Below are 15,507 nucleotides of genomic sequence, written 5' to 3' on the forward strand. Positions count from 1 at the left end.
ATTAGAAGCCACTACTGTGGGCTGGGAAATGACTCAGGGAAGCTGCGATGCAGTCCACCACACCTCTAGTCCTGCTGGAGGACAGCGGAGCCAGCACCAGATATAACTTCAGCCTGACGCGCCCACCACAGGCAAAAGATCTGCTACTGGGAGTGAGGGGGCAGTGCCAAACCACCCAAGGGAAATCTGCAGGGAACCCAGACATCCGCTGGAGGAGTGAAGCAAGGCTTTCATCCTTACCTTGGGGCAAATATGTTGAATTTCCCTATTATTTCTGAATGTTTTCCCATCAAGATTTAAAACTGAGCAGAAGCTTATGGCTTCTCAGAGACATTCCTGTCCTGCCTGGGTCCTGACATACAGCATTACCGTCTTACTTGTTCATTCTTGGGGACCTTTGGACTAACCATGACCTTGAGAAGTCACAATCATGGGAAATAAACAGATGGGCTATTCAGAAAAAAAGTTCAAGGGTTCTATCAGTGAGGCATGACATGAAAAGTAACAGCCAATCTGCTGGAGAAGGTACAAGAAGCAGCATCAGAAATGAGCACCTTAAACAGAGCAGGAAGGGGCTGGAGTACAAACTTAACTACTGAAAGCTTTTCAGAAACCAGTTTCTATAAATCAGCAAAGCTGCTGCATTATAAGTTACAGGATCTTTGGCAATTGTCCCTTGAAGCATCTGGCTTGACAGCCAGGCTCTGTTCCCAAAGGGCACCTACTATTCATTTTTACACCCTGGAGTTGAGTTGGCCGCACACAGAGTTAGTAACATAAATGACTTCATGATTCTGCTCCTGGTCCTACAACAGAAAAGGAGAGGATGTTCTTGGGGTTTTATTATATTAGAAGGAATGAGTTAATGAATGCAGATTACACAGGTGAAGGAACATTAATAAATAACTAAATAGGATTTGCTAATATTATATTCTGCATTTTATCTCCCCAGTGTGGCCCATAAACTTGTCTTAGCTAAAAAGCAGAAGAGTTTAGATGGGGGTTCTTTAGGGCAGTGCTGCTTAAGTATAATCCATAGTAAGTAACGCTAACAAATGGAATAGAAGTGTTTTAGTGTCAGGCCTCTTTGTTCTGGCAGTGCAAAATCAGACTGCTTTATTCCGAAGGCAATTTCGAGATGAACCAAACATCATTTTTATTAAGCTCGCTTGCCAACGGCAGCTGTATTCCCTGTAGAATACCTCACTGCAAAGTCACACTCCTCCTCCACTACCATCACTCAAAGTTAATGTGAAGGGCTATCATTACAGTATTTCTTCACTGTTCTGTGTGTCGTTTTCTGTGGAACCCCAAACGCCAAGCTCCAATATGTGCCTGCATTTTCCTTCCTTGGCATCAGTAGAAAACCTAGTTACAAAGAGGTCATTAACTCCGAGCTGAGCACAGGCCAAGTGGAGTCCAAGGCCATGGCAGTTCCAGAGCTGACAGCCCCACACAGCATGTTTCCCATGTTCTTATAATGTTCTTATAGATGTCAGATGGTAGGAAACCTCGGTTGGCTTCCAAACTCTCACAGGAAGTCTGTCTACTCAGGTGCTCAGGAGGCTTCCTCCAGCCAGGTCTCCTTTGTTATAACAATCTTTGGCCTACTTTCTGCCTAATCTGGCAAAAATGGCTCAGAAACACTGAATTTCCTCTCAAGGTAGCTGGCATTATGCAAATGTATGCCAACATATTTATATGTACTTTCCTACAGGTAAAAGTTTTAGTCTGCAATTATTCCTGGGAATATGCATAGGAGAGAGCATCATGCCTTCTCTTGTCTGAAGTGGACATGTATTTCCATGAGAATAGGGCAGGGGGTCTCTCCTGGTAACCAGTCCCCAAAGCCAGGGCCATTCTCTCTCCTTCCACCACACTCCTTCACCCCCTTTCTTCCCAATAAGAGCAGAGAAGTAAGGCTGGATTTGAGTCATTAGAGTTGGAAAGGATGTTAGAGATAGAGTGGCCTCCATGGAAAACTGAAGAAAAGCATTTTCAACTCCCTGCGCACATGTGGGAGCCAAGATCCTTGTGTCCAGCCTTGCCCTGGGCAGGGCTCTCGGGTAATGGCAGTATCCCCACTGCTCTCCCAGTGCCACCCGCACCATGAGGCAGGTGGAGGCCAGCTCCTCTGAGCTTAGCTGTGCCTGAAGACCTCTCACACGCCAGCTCTGCTCCTGCCCATGACATGGAAGGAAACACACACAGACCTTTGACAGCCACAGGCACCTCCCAATCCTCTCGACTCTCTGCATGTCACATCACTCCCACCGCCCAGGCCTCAGAAAGGACTAAGTGGGGAAGAAGGAAGCCGAGTTTGTCTCCCACACGTGACTGCCTTTGCTCATGTTCTGGGGAAGACTATCGGTCTTCTAGAGGGCACCCGTCTAGTCAGTGTTCCTCAAGCGTAAGGGCATTGGGAAAGTTCTGCCACTTCACAAATTACCAACAATCCCCACTCCCAGTAACTGTTCTTACAGCCAGGAAGCTGGGCCCAGGTTTTTGTAGTGGTGACTAGCTGAAGACTCTCCCCACCCTCATACCATTATAGAGAACTATCTTTAAACAAGAGTTGGCATTGTAGTTAGATGGTATGGAACTGGCAGCCCCAGAACAACCTAGAAAAATCAGGAAAAAAATGCATGGGTTTTAAAATGACCATACAATGGGTGTTTTCTATATGAGTAGTTAAAGGACTTTATGTTTGGTGTCGGTTCATGATTCCCTTATAAGGGTGAGGCTCAAATTATTATTTGCTTTCAGTCTATTTTGAGTATCTTGTGCTATTGGCACTGGCAAGGCTGTGGGGCAGGCACACATCTGGGACAGCCTCACTCTTGGCCCTTCTGGCATGGATGGTCTCATTTATATGTGGAGATGCACACGTAAATCAAGAATCCTGCTCTACTGGAAATGCACTTTTACCTCCAAATTGTCCCCTTTTATAGGAACTGTACCTTCACTTCCATACTTATAGGACAGGATTTTGTGCCACGTGACAACACCACATTATCACTACTAACCCCAGTCACAGGGGACTGGTTCAGGGTGGGCAGCTTCTCAAATGGAATCAATGGCTCCCTTTCTTGGGAGTTTTCGACTTTAGACCAAGGGAGTTTCCAGGAGCTGAAATAGTAAATCATAAAGCTTAGGGCAGAGAGCAGCTAAGACTCTGCCCAGTTCCTAACAGGTCATGAACTAGTACCCATCGCGGCCTGGGGGTTGGGGACCCCTGCATTAATGTATATACACATTTACATAAATGGACAGAGAGAAATGCAGTTATCACTTAGGAGGGCTGAAGGAGCAAATGAAGTTTCTGTTTCTGATTTATTTTAGGGTTGGGACTTGGGCATTGTGTAAAAGAGTCCACAGGGGGAGACTCTATACATTTGCATAATGCCAGCTAACTACTCATATAGAAAACACCCATTGTATGGTCATTTTAAGACCCATGCATTTTTTTTCCTGATTTTTCTAGGTTGTCTAGGGACTGCAAGTTCCATACTATGGAAGGGAGGGAGGGAGGGGAACCTAGAGATACAGAGATGAGAAACTAAAAAACTTGTTTTGGATTTCTTAAGATAACTCAGTTACCTTATCATAATTCACTTTTTCCTTATGCTAGTTTGAGCTGGATTACTAGTGCTTGCATTCAGAAGAATTTAATATATCCACTACAACATAATACATTCTATAACAGAGTGCATCCAAAGTTCCACTGGAACTTCCAAATGGTAGGGACGTAGCCTAGGGAAGAACAAAAAGAGCTATACTCACATAGTACCTACTGTGTGCCAGGTATATGCATTAATGCAGAGGTCCCCAAACTTTTTGGCACCAGGGACCGACTTCATGGAAGACAATTTTTCCACAGACCAGAGGGTGGAGAGGATGGTTTTGAGATGATTCAAGCTCATTACATTTATTGTGCACTTTATTTTTATTATTATTACATTGTAATATATAATGAAATAATTATACGACTCATCATAGTGTAGAATCAGTGGGAGCCCTGAGCTTGTTTTCCTGTAACTAGACGGTCCCATCTGGGGGTGATGGGAGACAGTGACAGATCATCAGGCATTAGATTCTCGTAAGGAGCGGGCAGCCTAGATCCCTGGCACGTGCAGTTCACAATAGGGTTCGAGCTCCTACGAGAATCCAATGCTGCCACTGATCTGACAGGAGGCGGAGCTCAGGCAGTAATGCTTGCTTGCCCCCACTCACCTCCTGCGGTCTGGCCCAGTTCCTAACAGGCCACGAGCTGGTACCCATCGCGGCCTGGGGGTTGGGGACCCCTGCATTAATGTATATACACATTTACATAAATGGACAGAGAGAAATGCAGTTATGGCTTAGGAGGGCTGAAGGAGCAAATGAAGCTTCTGTTTCTGATTTATTTTAGGGTTGGGACTTGGGCATTGTGTAAAAGAGTCCACGGGGAGAAACTGAAGAATGAAGAGATGGTGTAGACCCTAAGACTACAATGTCTAGGGCCTCTGGGGGATAGCATTAAGAGTTGGCTCTGAAGAGGACAGGGAGGAAAGGCTTCTGCTTCACTTAATTTCACAGGGACATGTCCCCAAAACCTGGCATTCGCCTAACTCCTACTCCTTTGCACTGTACATGGCAATTTTGCATAAACATCTCATTTGTACCTCTAAATAACCCCAGGATACAAGAGGGCAGACACTCTACCCTAATTTTACAGATGAGAAAAAGACAAGTGGCTTGCCAAAGTCACATGGCCACCCAGCTGTTTTGTCATATGGAAAGTGAGGTTTTGAACTTGGGCCTTCCACCGGCAGTGTTGAACCTGGTACCTGGCATGCTCTGCCAGCACAGCTGATGCTGGACTCCCAAGTCCAGTGCTCTTGCTGTTATCTACCATGGCTCTTCCTGGCTCTGGCCCATCTCAGAGGCAATCTGGTGATGTCTCCTAATAACTGAGGGTCATTATCTGCTTCTCACACCCATTCAAACTGCTCTTTCTAGGACCCTCTGCAGCTCAGGGCCCCTGTGGTGCAGAGCTCAGGTAGGAGTCACTCAGACGATGATGACTATGCTATAGCATTTACTGTACACCAGTCACTTTTCTAAGGGGCATGCATATGTTAACTAATTTATCTTAATAACTCTATGAACCAATTGCTTTGATTATCCTCATATTCAGATAAATGAAGTGAAGCAATGAGAGTCCTAATTTGCTGAATAATACCCCACTAGTGACTGATGGAGCCAGGCTTGGAGCCCTGGTAGCCTGGCCCAAGAGCCTGCACCTTTTGGCGTAGTCCCCTCAATATGGGGACCATCTACCCCAGTTTGCCCAGGGTGGTATCTGTTTCCACCTTTCATCCCAGCTTAATCATTAACAGCATTCATGCTCCTGTCCCATGAGGTTCACAGGGAGATGGTCAGTTTGTCTGAATTCATCACAAAATAAACAGGTTCCATTAAGTTAAATTGCTGTTTTGTTTTGTTTTGTTAGCAGGGAGGGGTCACTCCTGCTAAGCCACAGCCATCTTTCCGCCTGGACTGTTGCACTCAAAAACATACCAGCTTAAATGATAAGTCATATAGTTACCAGGCCCACAAGAGCCTAAAGGGCTTCAGGAGCCAAAAGTACTTCCATTCTGGGCCCTTTAAAACCTCTCCTGGACTTCGTTTTCACTTTCTGTAACATAATTTACTTTATTGTTTCCAAGATCCTCACACACTGGCCCTGGAAAGTTGTTTTGGCATGTTTGTGTCTCTTTTTCACATCCCCTCATCTGAGTATAGTAGTAACTTTTGTGTAGCCTTTAAACAGATAATAGTGTAACCTTCATTAACTTAAAAACCTAGGCTGTGGCCTCCTGGCAGTCATGCTAGAATATTTGCTCAACTCTCTGAGCTGTTTGGGCAGCACCAGTCCTGCCTGTAGGTGTCAGGCACTGCGGCAGAGCTATGGGGAGGGCCACATGTGAGGGCCGTCGGCAGCCTGCTTCCTCCCATTCTCCTCTTAGTACATGTAAATGTTATGAGTACATGTAAATGTTATATATAGTACAGTAAATGTTACTTTAACATTTAAAGATCATTTTGTAAATTCCAAAGCCAAATCTTCAGTTTCCAAGTGATTTACAAACAAACGCATATACTTCTCTAGCATTCTTACAAACTGGGCTTTTAAGTGTGGTAAATACTATTCCAGAAGGTCTTGATGAATTGGTTTAGGAATCCTCTGGTGAAAGATCTGCACCATCACAACAGATGACACCATTGTAGAATCTTTTGTTTCTCTTTTGAACCAGGGTCTTGCTCTGTCGCCCTGTCTGAAGTACAGCAGCACGATCATAACTGACTGCAACCTTGAACCCTGGACTCAGGTGATCCTCCTGACTCAGCTTCTCAAATAGCTAGGACTACAGGCGTATGCCACCACACCTGGCTCATTAAAAAAAAAAAAAAGAATTTGTAGAGATGGGGTCTTGTTATATTGTCCAGGCTGGTCTTGAATTCCTGGCCCTCAAGCAGTTCTCCCACCTCAGTCTCCCAAGATGCCAGGATTACAGGTGTGAGCCACCATGCCCAGTCCTGCAGAATCTTTAATTCCTCTTTTCACCAGCGCCATCCCTGGCCTCTGCAGCCTTTGACTTTCTTTTCTTTCTTTTTTTTTCTTTTGATACAGAGTTTTGCTCTTGTTGCCCAGGCTGCAGTGCAAAATGGCGCAATCTCGGTTCACCGCAACCTCCACCTCCTGAGTTCAAGTGATTCTCCTGCCTCAGCCTCCCAAGTAGCTGGGATTACAGGCATGTACCACCATGCCTGGCTAATTTTGTTTTTAGTAGAGACGAGATTTCACCATGTTGGTCAGGCTGGTCTTGAACTCCTGACCTCAGGTGATCCACCCACCTCGGCCTCCCAAAATGCTAGGATTAGCGGCGTGAGCCACTCTGCCCAGCAACTTTATTTTCTTCCTGCATTTTCCCCTGTTTTCATGAGGCGTTGCCTTATCTAACATGCCATGCCTGTTTGTGTTTGGGTTCACTTTTCTTTTCATAATCCAAAGAATCATAGATCATACCAAAGCCAGTCATCTGGCCACTACCAAAATGAGTTCTGCCTCCGAATACAAAGATGACCTCTGGTGTAGTCTGGTACCTTTTGGCTAGTTTTTCTCCAAATTCCTATCTAGGTACCACTGCCTTCCCAGGGTAACGGCAGTCTCAGGCCATCTGTTTCCACTTAAGTGGTCAGCTGGTCCTGAGGCCTCCTACCCCAATGGACAGTGACTGTGTCATTCAGGATGGAGGTCAATTGTCAGGCAGCCAAGGAAGAATAAGAAAACTGATTTTTTAAAAAGAGGTCCAGATCAGGGGAATTCAATTAACAGCCTGTAGCCTAGTTATGCCAAATTCATTTTCACATGGTTCATGCATCCTGAAAAGGGTAACAAGTTTGCTGGATTTGCGTATTTCAATTATAAGTTGAATTAAATGCAGCAGCTGCAAGCATCTTTTTCTTTTTTTGCTTCCAAAACAATGAGTCAGAGTTAATCCACAGTTATGTTTTCCCCAAGCACAGCAGAAAAGTTATGTGTGTATTGTCAGGAGACAAAAATAAATTGTTAACCCTAACCCTTTTGTCCCCCAGTTAGCAGCTTTAAGCCTCATGGAATGAGCAGCACAGAGGGTGACCATCGAGAGAACACAGTGAGATAGTTTGCTTTTAAAAATCCTTGACATCACCAAGCCTGCCTTTTCTTCTCCCTGCATTTCTAGTCCACCAAACATCTACTACCCTGAGCAAGAAGATGCCTAGGAAATCAACAGGTGGTGATTCCCGGGCTTATGAGATCAACAGTGGGACTAGAAGAGCAATTTTCAAAAGTGAAACCTATCTTGTTGGGGCTTAGGACACACCACCCCAAAATATGACTGGAGGAGACTAGAATATGCCACCCCAAAATATACTTCTCTGGCATATTTTGAGCTGGTTATTCTGAGAAACTGCAGACATAGGAGTAGCTCTGAAAAGCTGTCACTTTGTAAAAGAAATCTACATTTACAAAGGAAATCTACATTAATAAGTGTGGTGGCTTGCACCTATGGTTCCAGCGATTTGGGAAGCTGTGGTGGGAGGATCACTTGAGCCTGGGAGGTGGAGGTTGCAGTGAGCTATGATCACGCCACTGTACTCCAGTCTGAGCAACAGAGCAAGACCCTGTCTCAAAAAAAAAAAAAAAAAAAGAAAAGAAAAAAGACAATTCAAGCTGCTGAGAATTCTTCTTTCTGCTGATTCACCCTTACGCTTCCATACTCCACATTACCCCGCTCCTTAAGCCCAGTTCCCCTGTGCTCCAGTGTCCAACAGCAGACACATTTCTCGTGTCAGAACAGATATTTCCTAGAGGTTTGTGGGGTTTTAAAAATTACCTTCAGAGAATGTTTACCTCTAGTGGGAAAATGCTTCAGTCCAAACCAACGCCCCCTCCATGCTTGTGTGCACTGCCGAGCATCATGTGAACTCAGGACAGAGAATGGGCAGGAGGAGAGAAGGTGAATCTCAGCCCACATGCCTGGCTGACATGGGAGCATAAGGCTACCTGGTCTGTTCATGAAGTCACAGTGGCCTAGGCCCGCAATGTCTATCCTCTTCATAAAAAGCACCATGCTTGTTAGGTTGGCTTCCTGCATTTCTGCTGGCTTAAGTGGCGTCATGTCTTTGGAGGCAAATTCTTCAGTGTACAGGCAGAAAAATTTTCCTAAAAGACACCAAGAAAAACGGCTTTAATATTTCTGGGTTGCCTGCCTACAAGAATTGACAACATTTAGTATTTGTGTCCACAGCACTACCTGAAGAAGATGAGCCAAGAATCTGCTTGCGTATCTCTGCCTGGCTCTGGCTGATGGGCTGCATGACGAGCGAGTTTGCTCTTATTCTCGGGTTGTACACCTTTAAATGGAAAAACAGCATCATTAGCGTCAGATAAGTCATGATTTAATAGGCTCATTGATCCTGAAGGGAATATGCTGTTCGCAGTACTTTATTCCATGAAATGCACTGCCACAGACTCATTTTCTTTATACAATATTTATTATTGTTTCACTTGCCTTGAGATGGAAACTGCAAGTGCTTTGATAAATGGATTTAAAGGTTGTCTGCTTTCATTGTGGCTTCAATAACTATGGGACTTCTGTGTCAAATCTGCCGAAATACTGGCACTGTCACTTCTCAAAGCACTGTACTGGTGAATGATAACATATCCTCATATGCCACACAGAGAAAGGGTTCTCACCTGATAGTGCCATGTTTCTTTATAGTTTTGTTCAAATCAACCAGGATCTTGGTGGTCTCACCTTTACAACACATACTGAGAGTTCCAATCATAACAGCTAATACAAAAACTGCATATGGCACTAACAATGATTTTCCTTACAGGTGGTTCACGGGGGCAAGTGACAGCCCTGGTTTCTCTGAAGGCTGGACTAATTCAATCAAGATCAACTCTAAGTGATTTCCAGGGAACCTTCATGACTGTTGGAATTGCTCTGTCATAATAAGGCAGGGATATTTAGGAGGCTCATAGTCTCCTGGAGGGATAAAACATCTTGGCACCTCGTAATGGTAAATTAGTCAATATTTGTTAGTTTCGTTTGAGAGCTCAAATGCTGTGATTTTCTGAAGTCTCAGTGTCTTTCAGAGTTTGAGATACCTTGTTTTCATTTTTTCTAATTTTTAATTTAAAAGTAATAAAGAATATTTTGTAATAATTAGGATGAAAATTTTATCATGTCAATTATAAGCCAAAATTTGCTAAAATTAAAGTCAGTATACTTGAAACAAGTTTCTAGTAAGTTCTCTGGGGTAAGATACTAATCACTCTGATAAAGGGGTTATCAAAAAAATCCAGTAAACTGTTCATAAGAAGAGATCAGTTTAAGAGTCAAACAATTTGCTTTGCTAGTACCTTAGCTAAAGAAAAAATACCATTAAAGATGACTATCACCTTTATGCTCTAGTAGTTGAGTCTTTCCTCAAAACTTTCTCCTTTGGCAGCTCAATCAATTTAATTCATTTCCAAACTTCCAACATGCTAATGGAAGACAGTAATATGTGATCAAGACTTTTGATACTGGCTGCAATAATTCTTCTTTGCACTCATGACCAAATTCAACGAATCCCCAGGTCACACAGTTCATCCTCACTTCCTGATCAGTAAAATGGTAGGAAACTGAGAAACTAGTGCTTGACAGTTATCAGCAGTGTTTAACCTACTCAATAATAATTACCTTTCTTCTTTCCACACCCACATCGATAACAAATTTGACTGAGTTGCTCCAGATCAAAAACTCTCCAGAGCTAGTAGTTAACACCACTCTTCTTTGATAAACTTGGCATCTTTTTTCTGGTTCATCGAGTGGCTTGAACAATGAACATTTCTCTTTTGGATACAAAGGAACAACCACAAGTTCTCCAAGATCTGGGTTTAGGTTATATCCTTGATAGACAATTTCACAGACTTTCTCAATATCCTAAAGGGGAAAAAAAAACCCATGAAAATAAAATACAATGCAAACAACTTCACTATTAAAAAAAGTCTGAATTACATAAAATTTTAGGCAATACTACGTAACAGATACAGGGAAAGAAATCCCTGTGTTGCTGCCTACATGTATCTTTAAGTAAGGAAAGATGCACCTAAATGAGAAAACATCTTTGGGGAAGTTAAATATAATTTATATTGTTTTCCCATTTAATTTTGTTAGATTTCACTAAAAATCTAAGTAAAAAAGATGACTTCCCACAACTGCCATAGTTTTTACAGCTCAATTCCATTCTCTAGGTCTCTAGCTTATGTCTCTTTCCTTTCCATACCATTTGTAGAATGAGATTGAATTAACTCAAGGGTTTTGTAGGAAGACAGATCCATCTAGAAAAATAGCAAGGTATCACAGGTCACTGAGAACTAGGTGAGCCGTGCTAGTTTCCTGATCTGCTAAGCGGCTCCCAGGAAGCTGGGCAGAGGCCACTCCACGGGGTCCCACATCAGCTGGTACACAGGTACGGTCCCTTGCTTGCACTTCCTTTTTCCACATATAATTGATTTACTTGGGGCAGATTTTTTACCAAACAGCATGGCTGTTGATCCTAACGAGTGAAAACTTGCCAACTGGAATAATGAGAACAAAACGTTTTCTCCATTCTTATAATTCTGATTACTTCACTTTACTCCACATATTAAGGAAGGATTATTTAGAAATTAAAAGGAAGGCCGGGAGTGGTAGCTCACGCCTGTAATCCCAGCACTTTGGGAGGCTGAGGTGGGCGGATCACGAAGTCAAGAGATCGGGACCATCCTGGCCAACATGGTGAAACCGTGCCTACTAAAAATACAACAATTAGCTGGGCATGGTGGCATGCGTACTCTGTAGTCCAGCTACTCACAAGGCTGAGGCAGGAGAATCACTTGAACCCAGGAGACGGAGGGTGCAGCGAGCTGAGATCGTGCCACTGCACTCCAGCCTGGCGACAGAGTGAGACTCTGTCTCAAAAAAAAAAAAAAGAAATTAAAAGGAAAAGAATGAGTACTTGAGCTGAGCTGCATCCCCTGAACCTGGCTGCTGCTTGGCCTTAGGAGGACATGCATTCATTCCTCTCACATGAGTCCATCAAGCAAGCTTCTCACTGGTGCAACTTAACAGCTAACCTGGATTTGGAAAGGGGGATTTGATTCCAGTAGCCCATTCATGAGCAATTTCCTATCAAGATAAACTTTTTTTTTTTTTTTTTTTTTGAGACGGAGTCTCGCTCTGTTGCCCAGGCTGGAGTGCAGTGGCCCAATCCCGGCTCACTGCAAGCTCTGCCTCTCAGGTTCACACCATTCTCCTGCCTCAGCCTCCCGAGTAGCTAGGACTACAGGTGCCCACCACCATGCCCGGCCAATTTTTTTTGTATTTTTAGTAGAGACGGGTTTCACCGTGTTAGCCAGGATGGTCTCGATCTCCTGACGTCATGATCTGCCTGCCTTGGCCTCCCAAAGTGCTGGGATTACAGGCGTGAGCCACCGCACCTGGCCCAAGATAAACTTTTTATTGCACTGAAATATTTACTTTTATTCTTTTAGAAGATGTGGGAAAAATAATTATGGCCACTAATTCTTTATTTGGTTCTAGCTGCTGAAACTTTTTAGTCATAGGTGAATTCTTCGGTCTTATGCTCTCTTACTGAGCTATTTTGGCTGCCTTGTAAGTTGGTTCTAATGTTGAATTTTGTTCCAAATGGCAATAAAAAAGAATTTTTAAAATCTTCAGAAGGGAAAAAGCAGAGCAAAACAGAAATAGATAAATAGGCTCCTAAGCACAGCTGATACAGGGCTTTAAGGCCATAATCTGCAGAATTTGGGGCAGAAAAGCTTTAAAAAATATGCATCTGGTACTTCAGACATTTTGTTTATTCATTTCCTTGATTCTTATTCAATGTATATGGTTTATTTACATATGCATAACTTTCCTATAACTACCTGCACAGTTATGGAAAACAGCAACACCCACTGAAGGACGATATCTAGCAGACATCTAGCTCACCAAAAATGAAAGAAGATCCACAACTGCCTAGAACATTTCCCAGGAAAACCTCCAACCTAAAAACACCTTTGTGATAGTTTATTACTGCACAGTAATCTGGCTACATATTATCATAAATCTCAATGTATGTTTTCTGTTTGTTTCATATTTTGTCTTCCGGTTAAAAGACAGCTAGGTGATAGGAAACAACACGCTGAACATTCAGGGCTCTAAGTCTCAATTAAGTACCAAGACACAGGGCAGCCTGTGAATTACAGAGATTAATTCACAGCAGGTGTGGTGCTAAGCAAGTGGTTGGAGAAAATGTGACACACCTAAGGTAAATGTACTGCTGTTTCACCAAAATGTTTGAGAATATTTCTGTAATTTAAAATATACTTCTTAATATAAAAAAAATGGCAGGGCTGGGTGCAGTGGCTCATGCCTATAATCCCAGCACTTTGGGAGGCCAACACAGGAGAACTGCTTGAGGCCAGGAGTTCAAGACCAGCCTGGGCAACATAGTGAGACCCCCCCCGTCTCTACCAAAAAAAAACAACAACAACAACAAAAACTAGCTGGGCATACTGGCACACACCTGTAATCCCAGCTACTTCGGAGGCTGAAGAGGTAGATGGCTTGAGCCCAGGAGTTCGAGATTACACTGAGCCAAGATCACACCACTGCACTCCAGCCTAGGCAACATAGTGAGGTCCTGTCTCTAAGTAAATAAATACAAATTTTAAATGACAATTAATACATTTGTATTAGACTGGTTGAGTTTGTTTTCACATGATATTTAAGTGCTACGGTAGGTTTTAAAGCTTCATATAGAAATCAAGAAAGCATCAAATAGCATGGGGGGAAATGATCAATAGCTGTTAGCACTGATTTCGGAGCAAGACAAATCTTTCCAAGAGACAAATCCCAATCCATAAGAGATGAGTATCTTAATGAGGGATCCTGACAAAAATAGTAAAAAAGAAAAGTCCATCAGTATACTGAATGGTGTTCTGCTTGTTAGACAGTAGATGGGGTAAGGAAAACCAGATAACACCTGTGGAATCCAAGGCTGAAGCAGGAGAAAGAAACCTGGTGCCCAGGTAAAGTCTGCTGAAGCCAGCCCAATGTCAGTGGCTGGCTTGCTGCCCCACCCACAGGGCAGGTCGGCTGCTGAGCCCCTGAACGATGAGGAGCTCACCTTTAGAGGGTCCAGTGCTCCGCCTGGGTCACAGAGGCTCAGAATTACAAAATCCTCCGGTAGCTTTCATGGCACTCTCACTTTAAGACTGCAAGACTGATGGTTTCTTAATAGGAATGCCTTTCCAGCCTGCCTTCAGGGGAAATTACACATCTTTCCAAGTCCTGTGGCATTTACAGTTTCTACTACCAGCCTGGATAATGATGCATCTTCTAAAGTTGACAGTTCAAAAGTCACTCTACAATTAATTATAGTTTATATTAAACTTATAAGAATCATGTACTCTAAGACCATCTGCACCTCAGTTCTGTTATGAGCTTTATTTTCCAAGATCCAAAATCCATTTCCAAATCCATTTTGGAATTTTTGCTTACCCTGACTTGAAAGATTACACCTATCCTATCAGTCTTAATTGCATTTTTTTCTTGCAGAAATTTATATCCTGTTTTTTTTTTTTAATTTTTCTTTTCTTTTTTTTTCCTAGAGACAAGGTCTTGCTCTGTCACCCAGGCTGGAGTGCAGTGGTGCAATCAGCTCACTGCAGCCTTAAACTCCTTAGTTCAAGCAATCCTCCCACCTCAGCTTCCTGAGTAGCGGGGACTACAGGCCTGAGCCACCATGCCTGGCTAATTTTTTAATTTTTTTGTTGAGATAGGGTCCTGCTATGTTGTCAAGGCTGGTCTCAACCTCCTAGCCTCACGTGATCCTCCAGCCTCAGCCTCCCAAAGTGCTGTCATTACAGGTGTGAGCCACAGTGCCCGGCCTATGTCCTGTTTTTCACCTGGCAATTCTGACTCTCAAATATATTAGATTTGCCATTCTTCCCTTCCTTAGGCTTCATCTGGTTATACTGAGAACCTCCAACTGTTTTCATAAATCCTGTGTCTCCGTAATCATTGTATTATTTTCCTCAGGACTTTCTTGAATATCTTGAATCATGCAGGATGAGATGATAACAGAATAAATCACTGTAATAGGCAGGTTTGCTATTCAAGAGAATGTATATCATCTACATACAAAAAATGATAAATATGCAGTCATATTGAGGTTCTAGAAACAGATAAAATTTAAGAAAACTAAAGTTCCCAAAGCCAGAAGGAGCTGTTATCCTTTATGCTTTGAGTATAAAATAGAATAAATACTTCTGAAAGTGTTTCTGAAATATGTGGATGTTCAAGAAAAGGCTCTGACAGACAGCTGAGCCACTTATCTGTTCAGCTGTGGCTCAGCCTACATCAAATAATTTCCTTTTTGGTTTCTGTTTAATGAGTAGAACCACTACATATATGGGTCATGGTCTAAAAACTCGTGCTTCTCCTCTCTGCGGGAGAAGACAGGGAAAAAAGGCCAGGCAATTAGTCTCCATGAAGAGAGGTCTAATTCTGGAGATCCTGGAGGCTTTCAGATTCAGCCAACAGAGTAGTGGGGAAATAAATAGGGCCAGTGTAGCTGCAATTTAAAAAAAAATGCAACCCCAAATGGTACCTTGGCTGTCTAAAAGCAGTAACAGAATGGAAATGATGCTTGATTGCACATTTCCAGTCATTCTTTTAGAGAGATATTTTAAAGAAATCTAAGTTTTTTTGTTTTTTGTTTTTTTTATCTTTTAAGAATGGAGCCCCAGTCTAGGGAGATGATCTTCTCGGGTGGGCTATATTTTCTGCCCATACTCCACTGACTATCACAGGACTGCTTGTGGAAAATGTTGTGTTACTTAACTCTATGGTGAGTGCTTAGGTAATAGTCCTGCTC

General features: G+C 42.9%; 2 protein-coding genes across 6 annotated transcripts in view; one reads left to right on the forward strand and one right to left on the reverse strand.

The window, feature by feature from the left end:
• Positions 1–10,002, forward strand: part of BCCIP (BRCA2 and CDKN1A interacting protein) — a 30,148-nt gene extending 20,146 nt beyond the window's left edge. For all 3 annotated transcript variants that reach the window (XM_054436495.2, XM_054436499.2, XM_054436496.2), the window contains one exon: positions 9,430–10,002. In XM_054436495.2, coding sequence (XP_054292470.1) covers positions 9,430–9,548 — 119 coding nt within the window. In that variant the 3' untranslated portion in view covers positions 9,549–10,002. The remainder of the gene's footprint in view (positions 1–9,429) is intronic.
• DHX32 (DEAH-box helicase 32 (putative)) overlaps positions 1–15,507 on the reverse strand; it is a 67,773-nt gene that overhangs the window by 7,346 nt on the left and 44,920 nt on the right. For all 3 annotated transcript variants that reach the window (XM_054436488.2, XM_063670394.1, XM_054436487.2), the window contains exons 5-7: positions 10,281–10,523; positions 8,844–8,943; positions 8,594–8,752 (exon numbers count right to left, since the gene is read on the reverse strand). In XM_054436488.2, coding sequence (XP_054292463.1) covers positions 8,594–8,752; positions 8,844–8,943; positions 10,281–10,523 — 502 coding nt within the window. The remainder of the gene's footprint in view (positions 1–8,593; positions 8,753–8,843; positions 8,944–10,280; positions 10,524–15,507) is intronic.

The sequence above is a fragment of the Pongo pygmaeus genome, chromosome 8, assembly GCF_028885625.2.
Source record: "Pongo pygmaeus isolate AG05252 chromosome 8, NHGRI_mPonPyg2-v2.0_pri, whole genome shotgun sequence".
NCBI lineage: Eukaryota > Metazoa > Chordata > Mammalia > Primates > Hominidae > Pongo > Pongo pygmaeus.